The following is a 27,741-nucleotide window of genomic DNA, read 5'->3' as shown; positions in this document are numbered from 1 at the left end:
CTTCAACATTATCTGTTTTGATGAGTAAATATAGCAGCAATGATTTTCGTGAGTGATACTGAAAGCTGGTGGGAAAAGGACGTAAAATGAGTAATAGTAGTAGTTAATCAATCGCTGTGCTACGTCATAGAAGGCGGGATTACGGTTCACGTCACCCTGGCAGGCGTGTCTTTAGCTGCGACCACGCCTTACCGCTGTCCAAATATGGATCGTGACGTCACACGCGCTGAAGTCCCATTCGTAGAAAAAGACTCCACCGGAATCCCCTTAGAGGCAATGTAGGCACTGAGGCGCGCTGGGCTCATCGTTCGCCCGCAGCCACTCTCATTCAGGAATCCACACGCATTCTTTGGGCAATAATAAAGAATAAAAATGAAAGTGTCGAGCATCGACTGCCGCCACTTGCGGAGGATCATCAGGAAGGAGCGCGGGAGCTGCCTTATAGTGGACTGTCGACCTTATTTGTCATTTACGAACTCCAACATCAACGGCTCCGTCAACGTCACTCTTAACTCCGTGGTGGTCCGCAGGTCGCGGGGAGGACCGGTGCCTCTGCAGTTTGTTATCCCGGACGAGAGAGCCCTCATCCGGCTCCGGGAGGGGAGCATATCGGCGGTGGTGGCTCTTGACGACCGGACGTCCCACTGGCAGAAGCTGAAGAAGGACAGCGTAGCACAAATAGTAATAAACACCCTGACGCATGTGGCCAGCGGGGCCAACATATGCTTCTTAAAAGGTAACGAACAACATTTCTATATTTAAAAAAAAAAAAGTGGTGGGTTTGGGTGAAAAAGAAGGTACTTTGCTTTTGCTCGTCAAATCGACTATTTTATTATGTAGGAAAGAAAGCACAAGCAGTCATGTCGATGACATATTGTTGCCAGTGTCTTGACACACAATAATTCATCGTCGACACCTAACCTTTATCCCTTGAAGATGACTCATTTCCCCTTGTTCAGAACAGTACATCAAAATTAAATTTCGCCCCCAAAAATAGTCATTGTAAATGACGTTTTTCCTGATGTAGCTGCACAATCTGTTTTATCTCGCGTGTGGTCTGTTTCTATTTGTTTCTAGCTTTTTAAAACAACTGTGATCTATATTGCCATCCACCTTAAACTCTTTATATGTCAAGTTGGTGTTGTAAGTAGTCTACATAATGCGTCAACGGAGCCGATGAGTCAGTGCTGACAAATATGAACAAATTGAAAGCGACTCTCTGTCGCAAGAAACAAAAGAAGGGCAAGGAAAACAACTACAATGTAATCTAAATAATTGGCCGTGTTTGTAATCATGTGTTAAAACACCTCAATTTCCGTCTGTCGCCTTTACATCCTGTGGAAGTGAAAAGGATTAGCGGACTCCAGTAATTAATGGGGCTCTTATAATCAGTTTATAATCCGTCGCTAAACCTGTTTCATAAACTCTGCGATTTCACAAGGTGTGTATTCGTGTGTTGCTTATGAGTCTTCACGTCCCCCTTCTCTGCCACTCATTTTCATAGGAGGATATGAGAGCTTCCACTCGCAATACCCTGAACTTTGCACTGAAGTGAAAAGCATCGAGCAGAGCGGAACTGAAAGCGAGAAAAGGGCCAGCAGTGAGAAGTTTGGTCACCGCAAACCAGATTATGATCAGGTGAGGGCAACTCATCATCTCACCAACGACCCCACCCCCACACCCATCGTTTTCTATCATTACATCCAACAGCATGATATAATACAAGTGTGATTTATATTTGTCCGTCTATACATATCTGTACTGTACACAGCCATATGCTGCTGTGATATTGTGTGACCTATATGAGGCCCTGAAAGGGAGTAGGTCAGAAGGAGAAAAACACCCTTTCATCCATGACCTTTCCTCTGTGTACAATCATCTCAAATATCAATTGTGTGATACCAAAACGTAATTACCGGTAATAAAAATCCACATTTTAATTGTGTATTGAAATTTCCTAGCAACCAATTCACATAATGAGAGCAAACACTTCAGAAAATTAATGGATGGGTGTCATGTTTTTTTAAATTTTGACAATATAACGGTAGTTGTTGACCGTTTTATTTAGAATAGTAGTATTCTTCAGATTTGGTCCTGTTACATTGTTCTAAAATATTTGATGACACCGACGTCGCTATGCGAAAATGCGCAGTTGCATCAGTTACTAAAACAGACTCGTGACGTCATGGCATTGCCTTGAGGCACTTGCTGAAGTCTTGTTTTCACCAAACGGCACAGTGCTTCAATTCATTCATACGCTGTCTCGCTGCTATGATGTCACAGCTTCTGCCATCCACACTTGACACCTCATAGCCTCATCAGGAATGTACTGTACTGTGGAGAAACTTTACTGGATCACCATAAATCATTCAGTCAGGTTACTCTGATGTCATCCCCACACTGGCTAATGTACCAGCAGCATTACAATCATTTAGATGAGCTGTGGGCAAACTACGGCCCGGGGGCCACATGTGGCCCGTTAAGCGTTTTAATCCGGTCCGCCGAACTTGAAAAAAATTAAATGAATAAACCTTGTTAATGTTTTATTTTCGAAATACTGTGGTTTTTCAAAGACATACATATTGCTGTAGTGCTTTTGTTCACTTTCATTTCAAATGAAATTTATTTATTTTCTCCGATGAGGTGAGGTTACCAAAACACTCCATCCATCTGCTACTGGTCCGGCCCCTGTGTCAAATTTTAGAACCCATTGTGGCCCGCCAATGAAAAAGTTTGGCCACCCCTGAGGGGCCCACATTACACCTTGTTGTATATTGAGCCCACTCACATCTGGTTTCCCCCCACCCATTTCTCACTTTCAGGGTAAACCCGTGGAGATCCTGCCTTTCCTCTACCTCGGTAGTGCCTACCACGCCTCCAGGCAGGACTATCTCACTGACCTTCACATCACTGCCTTGCTCAACGTGTCACGCAGAGACATGAAGCCCACCAAGGGCCACTACAATTACAAATGGATCCCGGTGGAAGACAACCACATGGCAGACATCAGCTCCCACTTCCAAGAGGCAATAGAATTTATCGGTGAGTTCAAACTTTTAAGATGGGTGTTTAAACCAGTTTCCTGGGGCCTCCACCTGAAGGTTTATTTCTGAACCAAAATGCCACTCGTTTATTTTTTGTCTTGACTCCCTGCTCAAAATAGTGGGCTCAGTCGGACTATTTGCCAAGGGAGATATACGCAACCATCCTAAGGATAGATCTTAACCCAGAATAACTCCACCTTCAAGCGTCTGTATATTTATAGTTGCAGATTACACGCACAAAGTCATGGAAATATTCTGTCTGAATTAGCCGGCGCCTATGCATAGGTGCTTATTTTTAAAAGGCGTCTTCGTCACCCTCAAATAAACCCTCACTGTGCTTGCCTCCTACCATTCACAAATAGAGCTATAAGACACCCAGTGGTAATCAGTTTAGCTTGATCGCCTGCCCTCAAGCCTCCGCCAACGCATCCAACCTCTCCCTTCCATTCAGGATTTGCTTAGGAGTGGACGCCCTCCTGGTTCTTAGCTTGAAAAAGCAATTCGAATGTTGTCATCGCCTACTAGGTCTAATCTCCGGTGGGTGCGGTCAGTGTGACAAGTGGCTGAGTGGTAATGAGCAGGCAGGGGAGGTTGAATGAGGGGTGCCACACCTCGACAGCGGTTGGTTGCTCACAGGTGGGCCTGAGGGTAGCAGCCTGTGGAGAAGAGTGTGTGGGAGAGCGATGGTAGATCATAACAGCAGCAGCAAGCGGCGCACACAATATTTTGATGGTTATTTATAGACAGGCAGAAGCAAGGACAATGCTCAGCCAGGATCTACTGGTCTAACCTGTATTGGATGGCTGTTGTTGTTGCTATTGTGTATTGTTTGAGGATGCAGCCTACATTTAGTCCTCATTACATAAGGCAGATAATTGTACCAGGAGCGGGTTTAACCTACATTTAGCCTGCGGGAGCTCTAAAATTCATCTACTAAGCTCCTGAGTTTATTCAATTAAGTGAAAATGATTGACAGTTTGGGACAGGGGTGGGGAAAGTTTTTCCTATCTAAAGCTATTTCCAGCCCTGCTGAAATGATGGAACAATAAATGCTTATTATATTTTATGAGCATCTCTGGGTTAACTGTGGTATGGCAGGTTGGCTCAAATGTTCTTAGAGCTGGAAGCTCCCCACCTGTAGTTTAGGAGCTAAAAATAAATGTTATTGACCTTCTGACTGAAAATAGCTGGCAAAGCCCATCACAACACCACCAGTGCGGTCATTAAAAGATCTATCAGGGAAAGTGGCCACTGGAGCTGATTTTAATGACCTTTAAGTCAAGGAATTCTGTTAAAGGTTCCATGCCACAATTATTTCTTTTTAACGAGCTTTCATTTCCTATCAGGTTTATAAGATCATTTGATTTGGCGATGGCTATTTTTTTTTTCAGAATAGTTGATTTTGAATGTGCTGTTTTCTCATTAATCTTAAAACATATGCAACATGTAAATAATCTTTGGTTGATAGGATACTGTTCTCCTTAATGTGATATGAAAAACATCTTTCCTTTAATTAGTTGCTGATATATGGGTGTATTGTGTCATTGTGTTGGCCCCGTTGAAACTTAAAGGTGCACTTTTGAGGTGGCCAGGGCGGTACGCTGGCCGAACCGCCCTGGAGGAGAAATGTCCTCCTTTATTTTTTCCCCGGTATGGCGACACCTGGCAGCACCCTGAGGCGGACTGGCCACCCATCAAGCCTGACTCAGTTCTCTCTCTCTCTCTCTCTATATATATATATATATATATATATATATATATATATATATATATATACACACTTCAAAAGAAAACCCACTTCGAGGAATGACCATATGCATACATAGTTTACACTATGTTGTTGAAGTGCACGCTTCACTGTGCCATAGTAGGTAGCACCCATCGCCCCCACAATGGCTGAGGAGGACTGAAATTCCATGCAGCTGTGTTACAGAACCTTCGCATGTGTGTGCAAATGACACAGATTAAAGATAATAAAAATATACAAAACGTGGCCCCTGCAAAGGTTCTCTGTGGTATTTTGTCAAATTAGCGAGTAGGAGTAAATAGCAGGCAGGGTATGTCTTCAAAGTTCCTTCAAATGTGATTTAGAATTTTCTATATGCTGTGACAGTATTCAGAGTTGTCCATTGGAATTTCCCATTGTGATTGCACTGTTAGTTAGTTTTTTTTGTATATTATGTAAGCTGTTGGAAGAAAATCGCACATCTATGACCAATGATTGACTCGTTGGCCTTTTGTCCTGTGTCCAGATCACGTAAAGCAATCTGGGGGAAAGGTCCTCGTCCACTGTGAAGCGGGCATCTCTCGTTCCCCCACCATCTGCATGGCCTACATCATGAGAACCCAGCAGCTGAGACTGGATGCAGCATTCGATATCATCAAGCAGCGCCGGGCTGTTATCTCACCCAACTTTAGTTTCATGGGTCAGTTGCTGCAGTTTGAGTCTGAGGTCCTTTCGACGGCGCCCGCTCATGCAGCCACACCTGAACCCGCTATTCCCTGTATCCCAGAGACTGCTTCTTTTTTTGCCAATGACATCACCACCTCCTTCAACACCAAAAACTTTGAGCCATCTGTTTTCACCTTTCCTACCTCTTGCCTGAAGTCTCCGGTCCATCATCAGCTCAAGCTGAGCCCAATAACTGCACTGCCTTAAAAAAAAAACAAAAAAAAAAAAAAGAAAGAAAGAACTGTGACCGCTTGTAGTCTTACTTGAAAATGAATCAAATGTAAAAGCTCCCTGTGCACCTGGTGTTGAAACCAGCAGACCAGACTGGAGACCAGCAAGTCTAAATTGGTAGTAGTACACATTTCATAGTATGACATTGATGGCGCTATAGCGGCAACAGCACAGTGATAAACCTACAATATACATGCCTTAGGTTGATATTGTGATTTTTATGTTCATTCACAAATACAGTCAGTCATTTGAATCTAATTTATTTAAAATTGCAATCTTTGTGATTTTTTTCAATAATGTTGATGTCAATGTGTTTAATAAAAGTTGAAAAATCACGTTGTCCTAATGCTGTTATTGAATAAATATCAGAGGTGACAAAAGTAATCAAACTGTACTCGGTAGAAGTCTCAGGTGGCGGCCATTTTGTCACTTGCTGTTCACTGCTGCTTATCTGATATTTTACAAACGCAACATTAATAAGAATGCCGTTTAAAACCGTGGGGGTGCATACAACTCAGCCTCCAAATGTTAATTGAAGCGTTGTGATGATTCACTTTTTTGATAAGTATTTTAAGGACTTTATCGAGCTCTGGAAAAGAGAGTATTTCCTTCAATTCACAATTTAACATTAATATTCCAAATCCTTGCACTACACATCTGTGGAGGGCCCCAAGACTAGGTTTGCCTCAGGCCTCCCAATGGCTAAATTCATCCCTGAATAAAAGTAAAAAGTCAATCGAAAAAGAAACACTCAAGAAATGCACAGATACCTAAAAAAAAATCCACTCATTGTACTTCACCCATGACTGCTAAATATACAGGTAACAGCATATCAGCGTAACACATGGTGGCAAAATGAACATGTCAGAAAATGCAAATGTTTCCACAACCTCTTAATATAAAGAGGCAAGACTAACATGTGGAGTGGCTTTTAGTTGGCTAATTCCGTGTAGATGAACAGGTTGCTTTAATTTTGATTTGTTAATACAATACAATACAGTCTTTGTATATGTGACACCAACATGGATTCCATAATTTTCTTTAGATATGTTGTACACAGGTTTTAGTTCCCTATGGATGAGCACAGTGTATTGCTACATTGAATATTATATTTACCTGTATTATTTAGACTTGATTTTTAAACTACATGTATAGTTTCATTCGGGCTTTTTTCTATCCATCATCTCACACCACTTTTGTAGCGATATGATTCCATCTCACCTCTTTCGCGCCCATAAGAAAGCCAGCTGGTCTGTACCAATTTTAGAAATGGGGACTCATTGAAACAACCAAACTTTCAAGATTATTATATATTTGCACAAACGCAACTATACAATATTAGATGTTTTGCCTGTATTATTTAAACGTAGTAATTTTGCCAGATTTGACCCAAAACCGATGAACGTTCCGCGTTACCATGTGGATGTTTACGCTATCACCCTGTTTTTACATTTTGATACGATCCATTTCATCCCGCCCCCGCCGCCATTTTCCTTGTTTTCCTCTACTGCGGAGTGGTTCACCAGTTTTAAATGCTGAAACGATAATCTTTGTCCAAGTGTGGGCTTTTACTTGCCTTCCATCTCCATTTACGTGGAGCTGTTCGGTTGCCTCCTGATTCAGACAAGGAGACACCCGAAATAGACAAGGATGTACATCAAACAGGTAAGCTAATGACACGAATGAGTCCCTGTTACGTGCTCGTTATTTACTGGGCCGAATGGGCTAGCACTGAATGAACGCTCTGATGAAAATGCAATTTTAATTCAAAAACTTGTTTCGTTTCGATAACAAAGTTCTAAAATGTCGCATTCAACACAAAATAAATAGCCGCCATGCTAAAGTTGACCAGAACTCCAGAGAAAGTCCTCCCTTAAATTGCCCGTCCCACTTTCAAGGATGCTAGGCTAAAGCTAGCCGAAATGTCAATCCACGAATCCGAATCATTAAACATAAATATAACCCCTTTCTCATTTGCACTGTAATAAACATAATGCGTTTGAAATTCTCGTACCTTCTCAAAAAGATGCATTGATGTCCCTTGGTTCTTGTGCAGGTTATCATCCAGGGGTTCCGAAGTTACCGGGATCAGACTGTGGTAGACCCGTTTAGTCCCAAGCATAATGTCATCGGTGGGTAACTGGTTCACTGAGGCTCAACCTCATTTATTTTACAATATTTTATTGAGAACAGACACCTGAGTTATTTGATTGATGACAGCCACATGAGTTTAGTAGAGCAGCATTTCCCAACATTTTTGTATCAAGGCATATATTGTTTATTAGAAAAATCATATTTAATCTGATACTTAGAAATTTATTTTGTATTATTTTGGGTGAACTCTGCACCTGTTTGGTTGAACAATATACACTGATACATAATTGTTGTGCCTGGCACTAAATTACGCAGTACCTTTGTAGAAAATAATTATTTTTATAATGAATAAGTGAATGTGGATAGTTTTATCTCTTTTGACACACTTTAGTTATTTTCCCCCTGTCTTTCACAGTTGGGCGAAATGGATCAGGAAAAAGTAACTTTTTCTATGGTAAGTGGGCCACTTAGAATAACGGCTACTTCCATGATCATTTGAGAGTTCGGGCTAATTGCATATTTCTTCCTCCCTAGCTATTCAGTTCGTGCTCAGTGATGAGTTCAGCCACCTCCGACCTGAGCAGCGCCTGGCCTTGCTCCATGTAAGTAACTACACAGGTAGTATAAGATGTAAGTTTGGCTTACTTTAGTAATCATGCAGACATAATTTTTCCTCTGACGTTTTTGTAGGAGGGAACCGGTCCTCGAGTCATTTCTGCATTTGTGGAGATTATATTTGACAACTCGGACAACCGGCTGCCGGTAAGACTGTGACCAAAGCTATAGCTTTTGTGATTTATTAATATGTAACGACTTAATAACGACTTGATTGTCTCCCTAGATTGACAAGGAAGAAGTTTCCCTTCGTCGCGTCATCGGTGCAAAGAAGGACCAGTATTTCTTGGACAAGAAGATGGTGACGTAAGTGTTTGTGTCCCTGTAATCACAGGAAATATTGGCCCTGCTGAATTCATGTGATCACATGTTTGGTGGCATTTGTGATTGATGCAGGAAGAATGACGTCATGAACCTTCTGGAAAGTGCCGGTTTCTCCCGCTGCAACCCATACTATATTGTCAAACAGGGCAAGGTGAGAAAGAAGTGATGGTCTGATCTCCAACTTGCTCAACGTGTCATAAATGGTTTCCTCTCTTATGTTTCCACTCTCATACGTCACTTTATGCAATATATGTTTTATCTCTTTATATATATGTTATTATTTCAATGTTTCATACAGATCAACCAAATGGCCACAGCACCTGATTCTCAGCGTCTGAAGCTGCTGAGAGAGGTGGCAGGAACAAGAGTGTATGATGAACGCAAAGAAGAGAGTATTTCGCTCATGAAGGAGACAGGTGTGTTCGGATATTTCCGTCAAATTGAGATCAAAGCACCATCATCAACTTTGAGCATGATAATCTGATGTAAAGCAAACTCAAATTTTACTTACTGTTACTATAGTTTAATCATGTACTGTCAGCACATGTATTCTCAGATGTACCTATCCCTAATTTGCAAAATAAGCTTTTTTTCTGCTTGGTTTGATGTTCTATGTAATTATAAACCTAGTACCGGTAATCTAATAATAATAATGATAACGCATGTGTTCATCAGAGGGGAAAAGGGAGAAGATCAATGAGCTGTTGAAGTACATTGAGGAGCGCTTGCACACACTGGAGGATGAAAAAGAAGAGCTGGCTCAGTACCAGAAATGGGACAAGATGAGAAGAGCTCTTGAGTATACCATCTACAACCAGGAGCTCAATGAAACCCGCGCCAAATTGGATGAGGTATTGTGGCCAAAGTTGAGGGAATATGTCTGTTTGCTAAAAAAAAAAAAAAACTTCCCCACTGTTGTGCAATTAATGGTATTAGTAATAATTGCTGCAGTAGTAATCATAATTTAAAAAAGTGCCATTTACGTCACATGTTCTTTTTATTGTGTTGATTGCATCAATTTTTTTTCCCTGTCTATTCTCTTCAGCTGTCCTCCAAGAGAGAAACGTGTGGAGACAAATCCAGACAGTTACGTGACGCTCAGCAAGATGCCCGAGACAAAGTTGAGGTACAAAAAAACCCCATCCAAACTATTAACAAAAAAAAAAATATTGGATTATGTTACCAAAAGAAACACAGGAAGTAAAAACTGTTGACATGTACTTTCTGGGAAAAGCTGTATTTGCTCTTTAGGTGCCTGCCATCTGTAGTAAACAGAAAAGCAACAAAAGGTTGTGTTGTATCAAGTACATTTGCTATTTTGATGCCCACATATTTTTACACCAAATTTGAGTGTTTGTTGGAAACATGCCTGAAGTAGCTAATATTCACACTCCTACAACCGGCTGGTGATGCACCGACAACAAAGGCTTTATTTTGCACGCTTTGTACAATGTGCCAAGTAGTTGTTGACATTTTACTAAAAAAAAGTACTGGTAGTCCTATAATAAACGCACAGAGGCGCTTGAAAAAGCTAAGCAGTTCTGAGTTTGCACGTCTGATACATCTAAAGTAATTCATTCCCTTGAATAGAAATAAGCAGTTGTTGCCCTACTTAGTGACTCCAATCACCTTTTCCTTTTCTTTCCTCATGTAGGAGACAGAGCGAGTTGTGCGGGAATTGAAATCCAAGATCTCTGCCATGAAGGAGGAGAGGGAGCAATTGTCGGCCGAGCGCCAGGAGCAGATTAAACAGAGGACCAAACTGGAGCTGAAGGCCAAGGACCTGCAGGATGAGCTGGCAGGAAACAGCGAACAGAGGGTATGGAAGCCTCCCATCTGCGTCACTCTGCTTACCAGCAACACCTATCCTTCCTTGAGAGCACTGTATGTATTCCCCCCTGCAGTCACTGAACATGTGTTCAATTGTTCTGCTCAACTTAGTCACGTGGCAAGTGGCACAAAGTGTAGCCAAGGTGTCATTTCATCTTCCATTTAACCCTCTATCATAATACTATTGAGTTGTATTTCTGTATAACTAAATTTGTGATTCAAGAAGAGGAAGCAGCAGCATGCATAATTCCCACTGCACATCTTACTGGCATTGATTTGTTTGCAGAGCTGGTATGACTCACTCTCAATATGGCCTCATGTTTGTGGGCACGTGTGTGTGCGTGTGTGTATGAAGATTGTCATAAATAACAGCTTTATTGGCTCAGTCTTTGTGATGGCCATGATGAGTCCCGGGCAGCATGCTGGTTGGTGGTGGCTTAGCATCAGCCAAATGTTACTGGAGCAAAATGAAAAGGAATACCTTCTGGCTGCTGGCAGTGAGGCTATAGTGTTGGCCAACTGGACAAGTATATCAGTGTTTTATTTACGACTGTCCTTTTCAATAGGAGTATTTTATGCTCTGCTACTTTGTGCATCAATGCCATTTTTTTTTGTTTTTTGTCTGCTCATATAATACATCCGATAGCAGAGGAACTCTACAAAGCGTGTTGGCAATGCGTGGCTTTCTTTGCAATTACAGCACATTGTTGAAGTCTTGTGAGTCGCTTGCTTTGACAGTCCAATATGAGTGATACAGTGCTGCTTTTTGTTGGCATTGGTTACATAGTGGTTTTGTTTGTTTGTGCGTGTCTCTGTGTGTGTGTGTGTGTGTATGTGGCTTTTTTTTTTTTGTTTTGTTTTGTTTTTTGTTTTGCTTTTTTTACTTGGCTGGTAGTGAATGAGTTAAGCTTTAGTTTGTTTTGGTCAAGGAAATCCAACATAGAATAGCAGACAATTGTGTGATAAATCTTTAAATATGAAGAAGCAAGCATAGAGAATAAAAAAACAAAAAAAAAAAAAAAAACAATTTCACTTTTGTAGAAACGTCTGCTGAAAGAACGTCAGAAGTTGCTGGAGAAAATTGAGGAGAAGCAAAAGGAGCTGCAGGAGACAGAGCCCAAATTCAATATGGTGAAAGAAAAGGAGGAGCGAGGTATCTCCAGGTAGGGATGACTCATTCACCACATCACAAATTTCCTGAGCAACTGTGGAGCAGATCTAATTTTGTCAGTCAGTTGTCTTAATCTAAATGTATATTGACCGTAGCAGCTGCTGGAAATTTGGAGCGTGTGGTCTGTTACTAACTTCCATCCTTTTATTATTTGAAATTGACAGTGCAGCTATATAACATAACTATATAACTTGTTGATAATATAGTTTGTGGGTTGGTTAGTAAAATGGCAGAAAACAGGCAAAAATGTTACTCATTGTTTTGTAAAGTAAAAACAGATTTTTAGAAATGTTTTGATTAAACTCAAATAAATTAATCTGCTTCCATGGAAGACTACAGAAATAATATATAGCATTGAGGCTGAAATTCAGAGGCTTTGGACAATTATAAATTATACAAGTCTCTGGATGTTAAGTGTTAATTGGTGATTTAGTCATGACATCTCTAGTGCACGTTGTTATGGATAGACGCTAAACAGAAATATAAATGCATACCTAAAATGGTGGAAATCTTTGAATCTTATCGAAACACGCATAGCATCATGAATACACGCTGGTGGAAACATTTTCATCTCCGTTCAGACTTGCCCAGGCTACACAGGAGAGGACAGACCTGTATGCCAAGCAGGGCCGTGGCAGTCAGTTCACCTCCAAAGAGGAGAGGGACAAATGGATCAAGAAAGAGCTGAAATCTCTGGACCAGGCCATCAATGATAAAAAGAGGCAAATTGCTGCTATCAATAAAGATCTGGAGGATACAGAGACCAACAAAGAGAAGAACCTGGAGCAGTATAATGTAAGAAGTCATTTTAATATGTTAGAATGTGTGTGTTTATAATGTGTTTTTAGGCCTGTCATGATAAAAAAACTATTGAAATAAAATATTGTTTTTTGTTTATAACACTGATATATAATACAATTCAATACAACTTTTATTTATTTAGTGATGTTAAAACAAAAATAATTGAATTACATTCTTCTGAAGTGCATTTAGGTACATTTGTGACTAGATTGAGAGTAAGCAAGAGCTCTTAATTGTGGCAAGTATATATAGTTGAGTTGACTTTTTTTTGTCTCTAGAAACTGGACCAAGATCTTAACGAAGTGAAGACCCGTGTTGAGGAGTTGGACAAAAAGTACTACGAAGTGAAGAACCGGAAAGATGAACTGCAGAGTGAAAGAAAGTAAGATTCATTTTGCAACCCTTTCACTTAAATGTAGACACTAGAAAGTGTGCTTGAAAAACTCGAACTGTCTTTAAAATGACATCCTGGAGTCTCTTACTTCCAAATATTCATCCTTCCATTTTCTGTCTCTTGCATTCCCATGAGGGGCACAAGTAACTACTGCCTATCCCACTAGTTACTGTATACATAACTAATAATATTTTTTTCTTTTATGTTCATTATGCATTCTTAGTGGATGAGTGCTTTCCCCTCTCTGGCCATATTGAATGTACCTATGGTACTTTAGATGTGAAGAATTTTGTCTGGTGACATAAGTGTAACTTTGTGTGAAGCTACCTGTGGCGTGAGGAGAACGCAGAGCAGCAGGCTTTGGCGGCCAAACGTGAAGACCTGGAGAAGAAACAGCAGCTCCTCAGAGCTGCCACAGGCAAGGTCTGTCACTGACTGATGCAACACATCATAAATTGTTTCAAAAGCAAGAACCAGAGCACAATTGTACTCCAGCAGGCTAGGCTTGTTGAAGAGAAAGTCTAAGCTTCACTCAAGAAGAGAGTATCTATTGATAGATATATAGATTATTATTATTTTTTGATTACACAATACGTATTGACTTTTTTTTTTTAAAATCTTGCACTCGATAAATTCTCCATATATTAAAAATAAATAAATAATGAAAACTCAATTAAAATGAAGCATCTAAAAAAATGAATAAATAAAATCCACAAAACCTGCTCTAAAATGTAATTAAAAATAACTGAATTCAAAATGAAAATGACCTTTAGTAGAAAAAAACTATGATAACCCTTCTTTTCACAGTATCATTTATCTGCCTCACCTTAAATTCCGCCATGAGACCAAATCAAAGTCTTGGATGTGCAAATTATTCCCATCTGAGGACTACCACAATAAATATGGTTGTTTCATGCCTCAGGGATACACTTCCTGTTTCTCCTGACCGTCTTTCTTCAGATTTTAATAGGTTCTGTCTTTTTTTTTTTAACAGCAATGAATAATTTATTGATGTGTTTTTCCTCCCTTCAGGCCATCCTGAATGGCATTGACAGCATCAACAAAGTCCTTGAGCATTTCCGCCGCAAGGGCATTAACCAGCATGTGATCAATGGTTACCACGGCATCGTTATGAATAACTTTGAGTGTGAGCCTGCCTTTTACACCTGTGTGGAGGTGACTGCTGGTACCAGGTGCGTCATGTTGTTTTACATAACCATTTCCTTCTATTATATATAACAAATCATCCCATTTGGAGCTTACAAGTGATCCATTTGGAGCTGGTGAATAAAAGACTCTGCATCATGAAGCATTCAACCTGGATGGAAATTAATCAATGTCACGACAATGCTTGGTCCCTATGACCACTATTCGCAGGGGTTCAACCATTAATAAATTGAAATGGCAGATTCACTATATTCTTTCTATGTTCAATATTTTGGTACGTGGCCATCCGTGTTGATTTGATTTAACATGGTTGTACTTTCAGACTGTTCTACCACATTGTGGAGACCGATGAGGTCAGCACCAAAATACTAATGGAGTTCAACAAGATGAATCTCCCTGGAGAAGTAACATTCCTGCCCCTCAGCAAGCTCGATGTCAGGGACACTGCCTACCCGGAGACCAACGTAAGGACTTGTGTGCTGTACTTGTTGTATGCAGAGCCTAGTAGCAATACTCTGAGCATGACTATAAACCTTATTAACCTAAGTATTGCATCTTTATGGGCATATGAGAGAATTGACATAGATACAGTTCACTTGCCAGCCATGCGAGCCATTGTACAAGACGGCCACAAGAGTGCGTTCATGTGTTCATGCAACCTTGTTTAAACTTTACATCAGGATGCCATTCCAATGATCAGCAAGTTGCGCTACAGCCACAACTTCGACAAGGCCTTCAAGCACGTGTTTGGGAAGACCTTGATTTGTCGCAGCATGGAGGTTTCTACACAGCTGGCCCGAGCTTTCACCATGGACTGTATCACTCTGGAAGGTATGGTCAACAACACTCCACAGTCATAGATGGGACACCATGAGAACCGTTTCAAATTGGAAGCTAAGCAGTAGAAGGAGTGAAGAGGTTTTGACGTCTGTTTGACCTTGTAGGTGACCAGGTGAGCCACCGCGGAGCTCTGACAGGAGGCTATTATGATACCAGAAAGTCTCGACTGGAGCTGCAGAAGGACATGAGGAAGGCTGAGGAGGAGCTGGGTGAGCTGGAGGCTAAGCTGAATGAGAATCTGCGCAGGAATATTGAACATATCCTTTTTGATATGCACTGCTTTGGTAACGCATTTTCCGTAGGATTTGGGCTTGGTTTGTGTGTGTATATACAGTATGTTCCATGGCTGTCTTAATAATGTAATAAAGGAGGATTAAGAAATAGGTCATTTTGGACAGAGCCACAATGACTCACTGCTGTCAGAACTGGCCTGCACGTCAGGATAAACAAGCAAGAGGATTTTGTGTTGTTGCTGCGGTATTTTTTGATGACATGGTCACTTCTTGTGTTGGCATATCTGTGGTGAATCAGGCGATGCGTGTTAGTGTGTGCACCTGCTGCTTAAGTATACGTGAGAAGGCAGACAAAAGGACCAATGAGCAAATTATGTCACCGCATCTTTCTCCACCGCAGTGGTGAGTCACAGTTAACTTCAATTATTCAAAAGCCCATCGTTGTTTTCTATCTCTCCACCTCTGCCCTGTCTAAGCGGGAGATGGCACTGATTCACCCCACCTGTCACTTAGATTTTAGTGTCCAGTCCATCTGCTTTTTGCTGAGACTGACTAGTAAAAGAAGCTGTGCTCAGATGGCTGAGCACTTACACAATTTTTAGTCTGGAATTTGTTTGAGTGCTTGTCACGTTTTTTTTTAATTTTATTTTTTTAATATTTGTTACACACCTTTCGTTTTCACTCAAGGAAATGCTCTTGAGCTGCATTGCCTGGACCATAATTAAATCAATTAAGCCACCAGCAAATTGATTTCCCTGGATTAATGGACTTCATTGAAACCTCCAAGGCCCTGTGGAGTGTATAAGTCATTGACAATCAATAATGCTGCCTGTTCAATTAGCTTTGAGGTGGCGGGGTTCCCGCAGATCCTTAAAAAGTCTTTAAAATCCGAAAACATGTTCTTCAGCGGCGTTGTCATGCCACTCAAGTTAAAAAGTGAAAAGTCTTGAGTCTTCACTGGGATTTTTGGATTGTATAATTGTCTCGCGTCTCAAAACATCCATCCATTATCCAAACCGTTCTTTCAAAAATAATTTACAGAAAGACTCTCGTGGTGACATGCGCAGTCGCAATAGTGGCACCAACAAATATAGTGATGATTGGGAACCATCTGATGTTGGTTTCAAATTTAATTGCAAATGGATTAACAACAGTCTTGAATTTAAATTGTAAGAACCCTGGATGAGCATTTTTATCCTTCCCAAAATGAAGTCAATAATTTTGTTTGACTTTTTCCACAAGTATGTGTTACACAATGTCGCAAAATTATACTATTGAACATTTAATGATTTTTTTTTTAATGAAAAAATAGTTATAAAACACAGTGAAGACTTCCTTAACGTGTGCTTTCACGTATCAACAATGAGATCGACCAGCTGATGAACCAGATGCAGCAGATAGAGACACAGCAAAGGAAGTTTAAGGCCTCCCGTGACAGTATTCTGTCAGAGATGAAGATGCTGAAAGAGAAGAGGCAGCAGTCAGAAAAGACTTTCATGCCCAAGGTGACCAAGATTACCTTAATATTCTATGGACCACATATCACCAGGACTTGTGGTCATTTATACCAAATGTTTCATTGTCTGTATTTCAGTAAAAACAGGTCATTCGTTGAAACGTAATCATCTCTCCGTTTTGTTGACCCAATGTATCTTCGTTTCTTTCTTGTGCAGCAACGAAGTCTTCAGAGTCTGGAGGCCAGCCTCCATGCCATGGAGTCCACCAGGGAGTCCCTGAAGGATGAGCTGGGCACAGATTTGCTCTCCCAACTCAGCCTGGAGGACCAGAGGCGTGTGGATGACCTCAATGATGAGATTCGTCAGCTTCAGCAGGTTAGGAGAAAATGGCCCTCATTGAACCTAATAAAAATTTAGAAAGTCTCCGAATTAAAAAATGAGCGGTGATCGCGAACAATTTACCAGACGGATTGGCAACGTTCGTTATTGCTTTCAACATTATTAAAATTGAAAATTTTCTGACTAAAATAGATCAATTCATGTGCACTTCAGTGCTAAACAAACCATTGTTGTCTTAATTACGCCATCGTCCTCTTATTCCCGCCGCTGCTGGTGCATTTAAATGACCTGGGTGCTGTAAAAGGAGTAGACAGCAGCTGTGTGTGGGAGGTTCCTGTGATCTTTTTTTTTTTTTCCCGTGCCAGCTTCTTTCAGTGCTCACCCGGATAAACTCAAGTTGTCCCCACTTGTGTTACACAACTTCACCCGCACGACCCAGAGCCTTTCATGCATGTTATTCCCGTGTTTGAACTTATTCTTGTGTGACATGTAACACAACAAACTTTTTATTCAAGTGAATTTTGCTGTAGTATTTAGTGGTGAATAGATTATATCACTTCTTTTCTCGGTTGTTAAAGCAAGACCAATGACATTGTGCTTTCTTGTGTCACCCACAGGACAACAGACAATTGCTGAATGAGAGAATCAAGTTGGAGGGCATCATGACACGAGTGGAGACGTACCTTAATGAGAATTTGAGGAAGCGTCTTGATCAAGTGGAGCAGGTATAGTGCGCCTTCAGTTTCCTGTGGGAGGGGGACGTAATTATGAGATTCCCTGCTGAATGTAATGAGAATGCATTTGATTGAGTGATATAGGTACTGTATTTCAATCCCCTAGCCAAACCCCACTTAGTACTTTCCTTACCTTCTTGTCACCGAGAGAGATTTTGGTCCACTCCACTTTATTTGCATACAGAGCAGGAAATTCAGATCCCAGTCTCAAGTGGCCACTAGAGATGCATTTAAATGCCAGGTGTTCAACCTGTGTGTTTTGTGAATTAATTTTTGATCCTATCCACGCAAATACATGTTTATATATACTCTGGGCAAGACCCAGAATAAATTTGACTGTTCATGTCATGCAGAATAGGGATTTGTATCACAAGCTAATTATTTTGATTTGCAAACACAGGAGCTAAATGAGCTGCGAGAGACCGAAGGAGGCACTGTACTCACAGCCACAACATCTGAGCTCGATGGCATTAACAAACGGGTGAAGGAGACATTGGCACGATCAGAAGGTATGGTCAACAGCACGGATCGGTTGATTGTCTTAGTATGACGCTGTGAAGTAAGAAAATCGAACAAACATTCAACTTGGTGATCTGTACTACTATAAAATGGATTACAATTAACACTGACAACTACTCGTGTCATTACCTAGACCTGGACTCTTTGGTTGACAAGACAGAGTCAGAGATCAAGGATCACATTAAGAGCATGGACCGCTGGAAGAACATTGAGAAGGAACAAAACGATGCAATCAACCACGACACCAAGGAGCTGGAGAAGATGACCAACCGGCAGGGCATGCTGCTCAAGAAGAAGGAGGAGTGCATGAAGAAGATCAGGGAGTTGGGATCGCTACCTCAGGAGGCTTTTGAGAAGTACCAGACCCTCACACTTAAGCAGGTATTTCCATCCTTCACTTGCTCTGTTAGAAGAAAGACTTCTTGACCAAAAAAACAACTATGGGATCACCTATTTCCACACCTCTCCAAATAGCCAAACCAATTCGGAAATTGACATCAATTGTCAAAGAGTCCAACATATAACGTATTGCCATCGCCGCCCTGTTGTCATAATTTTCCATGTATTTAATTTGAGTTTATTGTTTTCTGGGCCGCGAATGAAAACAGCATACACCAACTCTGAACAAAATAGAGCAACTCGAGCCTCCTACAGATTGATGTAGAGCAGAGGTCAACAACCGTTTTTTAGAGCTACTTCTTGGGTATTGATTAATGCCGTTTGATACATGCTTCTAAAACAAAAACAGAAAAATGCACAAATGTCTTTTAATCGTCTTTTTATTAATAATTAAGAGTATTCATCTATGTGAATGCACTGATCATGTCAATGATACCTCACAATAATTATTGTGATCACTGGTGAGCTATTTTTAGAACAGGCCCACAGGCTCCTGCTAATTTAACTTGACTTTTGAGCCTCACAGTGGTTATTTTCCCCCCCTTTCTACTGGATTATAATATTCACAAAAATGTTATTTGTTACTCGGCCTGCACCAAACTTTGCCTTTTGTAGTTTGCTTGCTTTCTTTTCAGAAGCACTCTTAAGACACAAAACAAGCCTTTCAAAATAGGCTTTGGCCAAGTAGATTTCTGCTCCACTTGAATCACTGGGCAATTAAAAAATAAACGACTGTTAAACTCTGATGCAGTCGAGAAAGCAGACGCTCCCCTCAGGATTGAGGCCTGAGGCCTTCGCCCACCCACTCTCTCAACAGTGACTCAGATACGAGTCAGTGCTCAGCTTGTTGCCTCTGGGGGGCTCGGACTGTGACTGAGTGCACTTGGCTGCAACTTCATTAATGTCTAAGCATGTACTGGTACTCTAGTGTGTGTGTGTGCTGTTTTCTTTCTATGACAAGGCTGAGAATAGCCCTACACTTTTGTCAAACAGCCCACATAATAACGCTTTCTCTTTGGAAGGACTATGGCATTGATTACAGAAGTGGATCAGAGAGATGATGGACAATGCTCAGTGCTGTTCCTTCTACAACTCCAATTAATTTGTAGGTCATGAGGTTTAGAGAGCTTTTTTTTTTTTGTATCGCAAGCTTAGTAATCAGCTTACTTTGTTTTCAGAAACTGAGAATGACATTCAATTTACTGCCATTGACGGCTGAAGACGTCCGAGATCCATTTTCTTTTTTTTTTTTACTCGTCCGGTACTGAATGTGTTAAATTAGTGGTAAGCAAAAGTGCCTTACATCTTACTTAAAAGTTCATTCTCGATCGTAAACAAAGGACTCTTGCACTGCATTTCCTCTCAAGTAGTGGCCTTCCTTCTAATAGACACAGTGCCCCCATTAGTGTCTGAGATCATCATCCAAAAGCATGCTAAAACCTCCAAGGATACCTCTCTTTATCCATTGGGTGGACAAAAATGTTTAGTGACTGTAATTACCTTAGTTTCATGAACACTCTTTTTTTTTTTCCATAGCTCCCAAATAGTATTACTCTTCGAGTGTCATCAGTGTGATCACAAAAGAGACTATCAATGCACCTCGGTGCGGTAAACTACCATACTTAACTACTATGGCAGCTTGCGACCTGGTAAAACTACTACCAATGAAAGGGCAGCACTGTATTTCGTTCTTTTCTTCTCTGTAAAAATTGACCATAGTAGCACATGGAGTAAAAAACGCATCATTATCGTGTTGAATTACTCGTTCTATTCTTTCACCCGGCCAGCTCTTCCGTAAACTGGAGCAGTGCAACACGGAGCTGAAGAAGTATAGTCACGTAAACAAAAAGGCCTTGGATCAGTTTGTCAACTTCTCTGAGCAAAAGGAGAAACTGATCAAGCGTCAGGACGAACTGGACCGAGGTTACAAATCCATCATGGAGCTCATGAATGTCCTGGAGCTGCGCAAGTATGAAGCCATCCAGCTCACATTCAAACAGGTATCGCTCTCCTCAAACTTTTTTTTTTATGTTGACAAGCTTCCATATTTGAGTCAGTCACCTGACGCTTGTCTTGTCTCGCACGTGCAGGTGTCAAAGAATTTCAGCGAAGTATTCCAGAAGCTTGTGCCTGGAGGCAAAGCTACGCTGGTGATGAAGAAGGGAGACGCTGAAGGCAGTCAGTCCCAGGATGAAGAGGGCGGCGCGGACAGCGAAAGGGGCTCCGGGTCACAGAGCAGCGTGCCCTCTGTGGATCAGTTTACCGGAGTAGGGATCAGGGTAAGAGCCCCCCCCCTTCGCCACAAGTCACAGAGTTCCCTCTCTGACATGTTCCCTACTTAGTCTTATGCCAACACTGAAACGGCCAACAGGTTAAACCGCAACTAAAATGACGGGTCAACTCAGCTGCAATGGAAACAAAAAACTGTGAAAATTAACATATCTATTTTGAGCAGGTGTTCTGAACTGCAGCAGACACTGTCTTTCCACGTTGCTCAAGCACACTGCCTGAAAAGGGAGATATGATAATTTTCCTCAACAAGAACTATTTTTGAGTTAATCGTACCTGCTGGCTGCTGCTAACCTGGTCTGTGTTGCCAAGTTTTCCCGTTTTTATGTACTGTGCAGTGTTGGATTGTTTATTTGATTCGACAGAGATTGACAGAGAAAGTGACACAATTCGGTGTGTTGCGACGTGTGTGCAGGTGTCTTTCACCGGCAAGCAGGGTGAGATGAGAGAAATGCAGCAGTTATCTGGAGGTCAGAAGTCTCTGGTAGCCCTGGCTCTGATCTTTGCCATCCAAAAGTGTGACCCCGCCCCTTTCTACCTTTTTGACGAGATTGACCAGGCCCTTGACGCCCAACACAGGAAGGCTGTCTCAGGTAACTGGGGGCGATTTCGCACAAACACTGGGCACATGCAATTAACGTGGATACAATTCTAACATTCACATATTTTTGTTGCATGTCCATTGAAGACATGATTGTCGAGTTGGCCGGCCACGCTCAGTTCATCACGACAACCTTCAGGCCCGAGCTGCTGGAGTCTGCTGACAAGTTTTATGGAGTCAAATTCAGAAACAAGGTGAGCTGGGTGCCGCTGGATCCTTAAAAAGTCTTAAAGTAGATCTTGCAAAGTTGATTTTCCGCGTGTTCTGCGGGTGCATGTTAGGTTTGCCTTCCTTGCACATGTGGTAAACCTGAAGGAAGTGGCCCTTGGTTTGGTGTGCTTAACATTACAGACCCCCTGTTGAGGCTTTTCATCCTCACGTCAACACTTGGTAGCTTTTTGAGCCATAGCAAGAGCGCCCTCTGCTGCCACGAGTGATAGTAACGCTTTTTCTGAGTCACAACTGTCGAAAACTGCAAAACAGGACAGTAATGCAGTCAAATCAGCAAGCCTCCCTCATATTCATGGACACTGTAAACGCATGCATCATATCTACTGTATGTCTTTACATATATTCAGGGTTAGGAGCGTAATTTTAAAGATGTAATCCAATACAATAATTAGTTACCTATTAAAATGAATGTAGTTAGTGATCCAAGTGCCATAATATTAAAGTAATGTAACTTGAATCATTTTAATTACTTTTATATTATTCCAAAACAAACCCATATTAAAAAAAAAATCAATATGATATATACTGTACATCCGTATGGTCTTTTGTAAGCGTATATATAACAGTCCCCAATGGGTATGAAATTGTGATTTGTATTTTTTTTTCTAGGTGAGCCACATTGACGTTATCACAGCAGAGCAAGCCAAAGACTTTGTGGAGGATGACACCACCCATGGTTAATGGTTGACTCCGACTTTGCTTCTTCTGTGTTCTTAAGGTTCAAAGTACACTGTTACCCTCTTAGTTGTTCACAGGGATTCTTAATTGGATTTGACTGAATTTGTATGACTTGAACATTTTGAGGTTAAAGTTCTGCGGAAAAGTTTTACAAATGTTTTTTTAACTTATACCCGTTCCATCCAATTAAACCACTTGTCCCGCTATACTCTGTGCCATTAAATGTTCAAAGCTAGTGGCGCTTGCACCCTAGTTACTATCTTGTCATTTTCTCTTTTAGCATATTTATATACATGAGTTGATTTGAAATCTGCAGCGCCAGTGATGGAAAGTCATTTTCCAGAAAGTCAGTTTTCTCATTGAATATGATGTTGTAATCTTCCTGTTAATTTGAATTTGCAATTTTATTTGCTCCTTTTGTATGCAATAAAGTGAGGGGGAAAAGGAAAGGATAGCCTGCTCCTGTTCCGACCGCTAGATGGCGCCATTCTACTGTAGCGTATATAGCTGGTTTATTACACAGAATTTTATGACGAGTAGGTTGCTCTAACAAAATATAAACAAAAATTGAATATCAAAAATTAATATCATGATAGTTTGCAAAATGTTAAAACCATCTATTTCATTGCTGGAATAATTAATAATTATATTGCTATTTACTGAGCAATCCAATTTTGCCACAGTCAATTTGCCACCATCAATTGCAAAAAAGTCTACATGCCAATTTTATCCTTTAATTTGAAGCAACAGTAGCAGTATTTCTTGCAACAGTAGCTCACAGTCGCAGTGACTCACTGTCACTGCTCCTGTGGCCTTGCGTCTCAGCTGGGAGCTCGTACGTCACATGCGTGGCTCTCATGTGGCAGCCCTCCAGATTATGCTGCCTGTCATGGCGTGGTGCACGCCAGCCTCTCTTATAACGCCTCCTCTTCGCAGCAGTTATGCTTTGAATATTCCAACAGCCAACTGAGCTATTACATTTCACTTTGCTCTACAGTTTACTGCATTGTTGATACAATCATCATTCACACTTCAAACAAAGTTATACAATGGCCAAGTTCATCACCTGACCTGAAACCGATTGAGCATGCAGACTTGCTGAAGACAAGACTGAAGAGAAAATGCCCAATCAACAAGCAGGGACTGAAGACCGTTCCATTAGAGGCTTGGCAGAGCATCACCAGTGATGAAATCCAACACCCGGTGATGTCTATTTCAGACTTTGGGCTATAATTGATTGCAAAAAAAATTCTAAGCAAGTCGTAAAAAAATGAAAGTTTGATTTATGATTGTTTACCCGGCCTATTATATTCGGTCCCTGAAAAATTGTTCGGCTAATACAGTATAAAAACTGTATTAATTGTTACACTTTTGATCTGTTTTGGATGGAAATACTCTGTCTTTAAGTCTGCCTTTAAAATGTGATTTCAATCGACTGTATTTTACAGCACTTAACGAAAAAAAACGGCCAGATACGTGTGCGTGTGATTTTGCAGAAATGGTGTCATTGCGCTGGTGGCTGTCTTTGGACTGGAGTGAACCACCATGACCTCAGAGGCGGTTGGTTGGAAAGCAGATGGCCACATGTCATTGAGCTGGGTGTGATATTGACAGAACACCTCATATCCATGCGCCGCTCAGCCTTTGCGTGCCAAACATTTACAAGCCTGCAAACTACTGTATCTGTCGTCAATTCACATGACAGATGGCCACCATCGGGTAGATTCACGCTCCTTGTTGACGTCTGCCTGGCCCCAACACGTTCTCAAACGTGTCCAAAGCTGTCCATTCCCTCCCTTACTCCTTGGTGCCGTCTTCCTTTGTGACACCATCGCTTCAAGGTCTCGCCCTGGCCTCTGCTATCAGAAAAGGGGGGGACGGATAACCATTGCTCCATCGTAAAGATGCTCTTCATTAATTAACTCATTCACTACCAGCCGAGTAAAAAAAAAAAAAAAAAAGGATCTATGACGTCTTTTGCCGTCAATGGGAGTAAATGAGTTAAAAAAAAAAAAGTTATGCTTGTTGATAGTTGTCCTAGTCACGTTAATTTGTTGTCCATCAGCTGGCACTGCTGTGTCAAGTCTTGTTTTCTTGCACTATCCAGCGGTCTTGTCTGCCACACACGACGACGTCTTCTCCAATTCTTATTTATACGCCTGTCACATGACCAAAGCCATCTGAGCATTCTCCTCTCCTGATGTTTCATTTTTGTAATGAAACTGGAATGCAGCGGTGTCGAACTTCATCGCCGGCCACATCTTGGTATAGCAGGGGTCTCAAACTTGTCGCCTGGGGGCCAATTACTGCCCGCAGAATGGTATTTCGCGGCCACTTCTCAACAGCAAAGTTTAAAGTTAGTTCGGCCATGTCATGAGTGTATTATATATTTTTTTTTAAATCACTGATGGACTTCCAGAGATCAGGAATCTGGCATCGACAATCTTTGCTTTATCGTTGGTAGAAGTAAGAAGCAGAAATGACGTCTATTTGCGTCATGACGTGCATCATTCATTCTCTATCGCTTATCCGAGGTTGGGTCGCGGGAGGAGCGGTTTAAGCAGGACACTCCATATATCACTATCCCGAGCCACTTCATTCAGTTTGTCCTGGGTGATCCCAAAGCGTTCCCAAGCCAACCGAGAGACATGGTCCCTCGGGTGTCCTCGGGGCCTCCTCCCAGTGGGACATCCCTGGAGAACCGTAACAGGGAGGCAGTCAGGTGACAAGTTGCCCAAGCCACCTCATCTGTCTCCTTTCAATGTCTCGATGCTGAGCCCCTCCCACTGGCTGTCTCAGCCCTCAGCCATCCCCAGCGGGCGCAGGCGGCGATGTGAGTGTTGGATCCATAACGCGAGTGCAGTCCGCGCTTCTAAATTAAGCTGAGGAGACACAGGACCAAAGCAGCGCTCTGACCTTTGAGTGTGAGGTTGTTGGGACATATCAGGGTTCGCGCTCCCCCATTAGCCGCGTCGCCAATGACGAGTTCAAATGGGGAGTGGCGTGGTAAATATTTGCCGTATTCGCCACTCTTCCGTCAAAAGCAATGGCGACAAAGTACAAATGTCCGTACGCAAATAATCCCGCAATTTTCTTTGCAGCCAGATATGCATGGCGATGTTTTCAAATGGTAATTATCAGTTGCTCCGTCAGTTTAAACGGCACACGTATGTGAAGTATCCCTTGTAAATCATTCAATTCATAAGACATACATATGCGTTTTCAAAAAAGTAGTCACCCCTCCCAAAGACGCATTTATACGTCTGAGATTTATTTGTTTTTTTTTACGTTACATCTCCGTGTTTTTATAATATTAGAACACAATATTCTGTTGGCCTCGCAAAATCCGTCGAAATCCAGAAAAACGCTGGAATTGAGGGCTTTCCTCTCGTGAAAAATTCTGGCATTAATTAACTGCGTGCCCTGCGACTGGCTGGCGACCAGTTCAGGGTGTACATCACTTATCGCCAAAAATCAAATGGTATCGGCTCCAGCACCTCCTCGCTACCGGAACAGGATAAGCCGTCCAAAAACGGGCAATCGCAACAGCACTCCATTGTCGGATTATTCAACCTTGCTCACTTCTGTTGTACCAAGTCTTCGATTTTCTCCGTATTGCCTTCATAGCCCTCCCGTCGTCGTGTTTTGTCTCAATGTGTAAGTATTTCATTATGTTGCTTTGATTTTTCGGTTTCTTGTTCATTTCTGTGCCTTTTTGCAAGCGTTTTATGTTGCCGTAATTTAGTTTTACTCTGGCTCTTTGTTGCCAGCGTCTTTCATTGTACTTTTTTTGGTCTTGTATTTCTGTAAAAAATCTCTTTTTGTTCATTCATCCTTGTCAACGTTTTCTCCACCGGAACTTGTCATACGGTGCCTCAGATAGAACGCACTTTGCAAGCCTACCACCAATTTCTCCAGTCGAGGTGCAAGCAAAATGTCATCGCAAACAACTTTTTAGTACTCCCTCAAGTGACCAAGTAAGTGAATTGCGTTTGTTACACATGCTGTTGTCATTAATCCAGCAAATTTATGATCGGGTGATTTATTTCCTGTCTTGTTTATAAGGAACTAATGCCTCGTCTAATATAATTAGCGATTACTTCACCTACAATATCATAAGAAAAAATTAAGTTGATGTGATAGAACATTTTTTTTTTGCATATTATTGAAATTAATAGTGAGCTTTTGAAATAATGAACATTACAAAATAAATTTTTTTTTTTTTTTTTACACACTGTCCCTTTACTTTACGTTCACGTACTGCCCTGTACTGTTCCGTGTTCACAAAGGTGAGTGAGCGAGCCACACCCAAAATGAGATCTTGGGATAGAGAGCTTCGGTCACATGCTTACTGAAAGTGCCAAATGTTAATTAAGGAATGCAAGTTGTCAAAACTTGTTTACAATGCAATGGCTGTTAGGCTGGCGTCAATAAAATGGAACATGTAAGCTAAGGCTTGGCTGTTCAAAGCTTATTAAGTGGGTGAAATCATTTACAAGGATGCAGTACTTGTGTTGCTGTCGTTCAGTTTTATGTTAACTGTTTATAACTTTGCTTCTATTTTGGGCTTTATTTGAAAACGACCAGCTCTGTTCGAATCCTATAACATTGGTAACATTGGCCCGACGATGATTTGGAATTGGAAATGTTTTGCAATATTTTTGCACATTAATAAATGTTATATCTTCTTTTTACAATTTGGCGAGTGTTGTCAGTGATTGCCTGCGCTTAAGTTGGCTTTATGACCTCATAAAGACTCTGGATCGTTTTCCAAATGCCAGCGCTGGTGTCATTTTTCACCCTTTTTTTTTTTTTTTTTTAAGAGAACGAAATGCCTTGCCTGTTGGTGCATCTGTATGCATGATTACGTTGTATGAATTTGTAAAACTGGGTTATTTTCTTTTGGTTTGCACAAATGAATTGTGGCCTCACTGGTTCCAAGCCAAGATAAAAAAGAAATGCCATTGTTATTGTTTTGGATATTAATACTGTGTACTATAATGGAAAGTTGTGGTTGTTCTGTGTATATTTGTTTTTTTGTTGTTGTTGTTTTTTTTATTTTTGTTTTCATGTAATCAGGCTCCCAAAATGAAAAATTCAATATTTGTGTATTCCAAGTGGTGACATCATGCGTTGCATCGAGCAGTGATCAAAACAAAACATTTTTTACATAACATTATAACATGCAAGGCATTTCAATGAAAATCTTTTCTGCTGAATATTTAGGGAAATTAAAATAAACCATAAGTATTTAAAAAAAATAATAATAATAATAATTGATAATTATTGATAATTTAT

The 27,741-nt window shown here is 41.1% G+C and overlaps 2 protein-coding genes across 2 annotated transcripts; both read left to right on the top strand.

The window, feature by feature from the left end:
- The first annotated feature begins 254 nt into the window (after positions 1-254).
- Positions 255-6,062, top strand: dusp5 (dual specificity phosphatase 5). Its single transcript, XM_088303326.1, has 4 exons — positions 255-736; positions 1,505-1,638; positions 2,823-3,042; positions 5,297-6,062. Exons 1-4 carry the CDS (start codon positions 373-375, stop codon positions 5,701-5,703), a joined length of 1,125 nt encoding a protein of 374 aa, XP_088159452.1. The 5' UTR covers positions 255-372; the 3' UTR covers positions 5,704-6,062.
- A 1,159-nt stretch (positions 6,063-7,221) lies between these two features.
- smc3 (structural maintenance of chromosomes 3) lies at positions 7,222-22,892 on the top strand. The gene is made up of 29 exons (XM_088302672.1): positions 7,222-7,392; positions 7,784-7,859; positions 8,237-8,275; positions 8,356-8,423; positions 8,512-8,583; positions 8,663-8,742; positions 8,833-8,911; positions 9,059-9,176; positions 9,436-9,611; positions 9,806-9,886; positions 10,415-10,579; positions 11,632-11,753; positions 12,343-12,556; positions 12,841-12,944; positions 13,280-13,379; positions 13,989-14,149; positions 14,446-14,587; positions 14,804-14,954; positions 15,068-15,220; positions 16,550-16,701; positions 16,870-17,028; positions 17,610-17,717; positions 18,127-18,235; positions 18,379-18,626; positions 20,432-20,644; positions 20,735-20,923; positions 21,349-21,526; positions 21,622-21,728; positions 22,375-22,892. The coding sequence occupies exons 1-29, from the start codon at positions 7,378-7,380 to the stop codon at positions 22,444-22,446; spliced, it is 3,651 nt and encodes a 1,216-aa protein (XP_088158798.1). The 5' UTR covers positions 7,222-7,377; the 3' UTR covers positions 22,447-22,892.
- The last annotated feature ends 4,849 nt before the right edge of the window (positions 22,893-27,741 follow it).

Source organism: Idiotropiscis lumnitzeri, chromosome 8 (genome assembly GCF_059441095.1).
Source record: "Idiotropiscis lumnitzeri isolate Australia: NSW breed Sydney's pygmy pipehorse chromosome 8, RoL_Ilum_1.0, whole genome shotgun sequence".
Lineage (NCBI taxonomy): Eukaryota > Metazoa > Chordata > Actinopteri > Syngnathiformes > Syngnathidae > Idiotropiscis > Idiotropiscis lumnitzeri.
This window is presented reverse-complemented; position numbering and strand designations above follow the sequence as displayed.

Bases quoted from the DNA above. Each gene is read 5' to 3' on its own strand.
- dusp5 (XM_088303326.1), top strand. From the start codon at position 373: ATGAAAGTGTCGAGCATCGACTGCCGCCACTTGCGGAGGATCATCAGG. The intron at 737-1,504 runs GTAACGAACAAC...TCATTTTCATAG, and splicing joins CAACATATGCTTCTTAAAAG to GAGGATATGAGAGCTTCCAC. The intron at 3,043-5,296 runs GTGAGTTCAAAC...TCCTGTGTCCAG, and splicing joins AGAGGCAATAGAATTTATCG to ATCACGTAAAGCAATCTGGG.
- smc3 (XM_088302672.1), top strand. The intron at 9,887-10,414 runs GTACAAAAAAAC...TTCCTCATGTAG, and splicing joins ATGCCCGAGACAAAGTTGAG to GAGACAGAGCGAGTTGTGCG. The intron at 20,924-21,348 runs GTAAGAGCCCCC...ACGTGTGTGCAG, and splicing joins TTACCGGAGTAGGGATCAGG to GTGTCTTTCACCGGCAAGCA.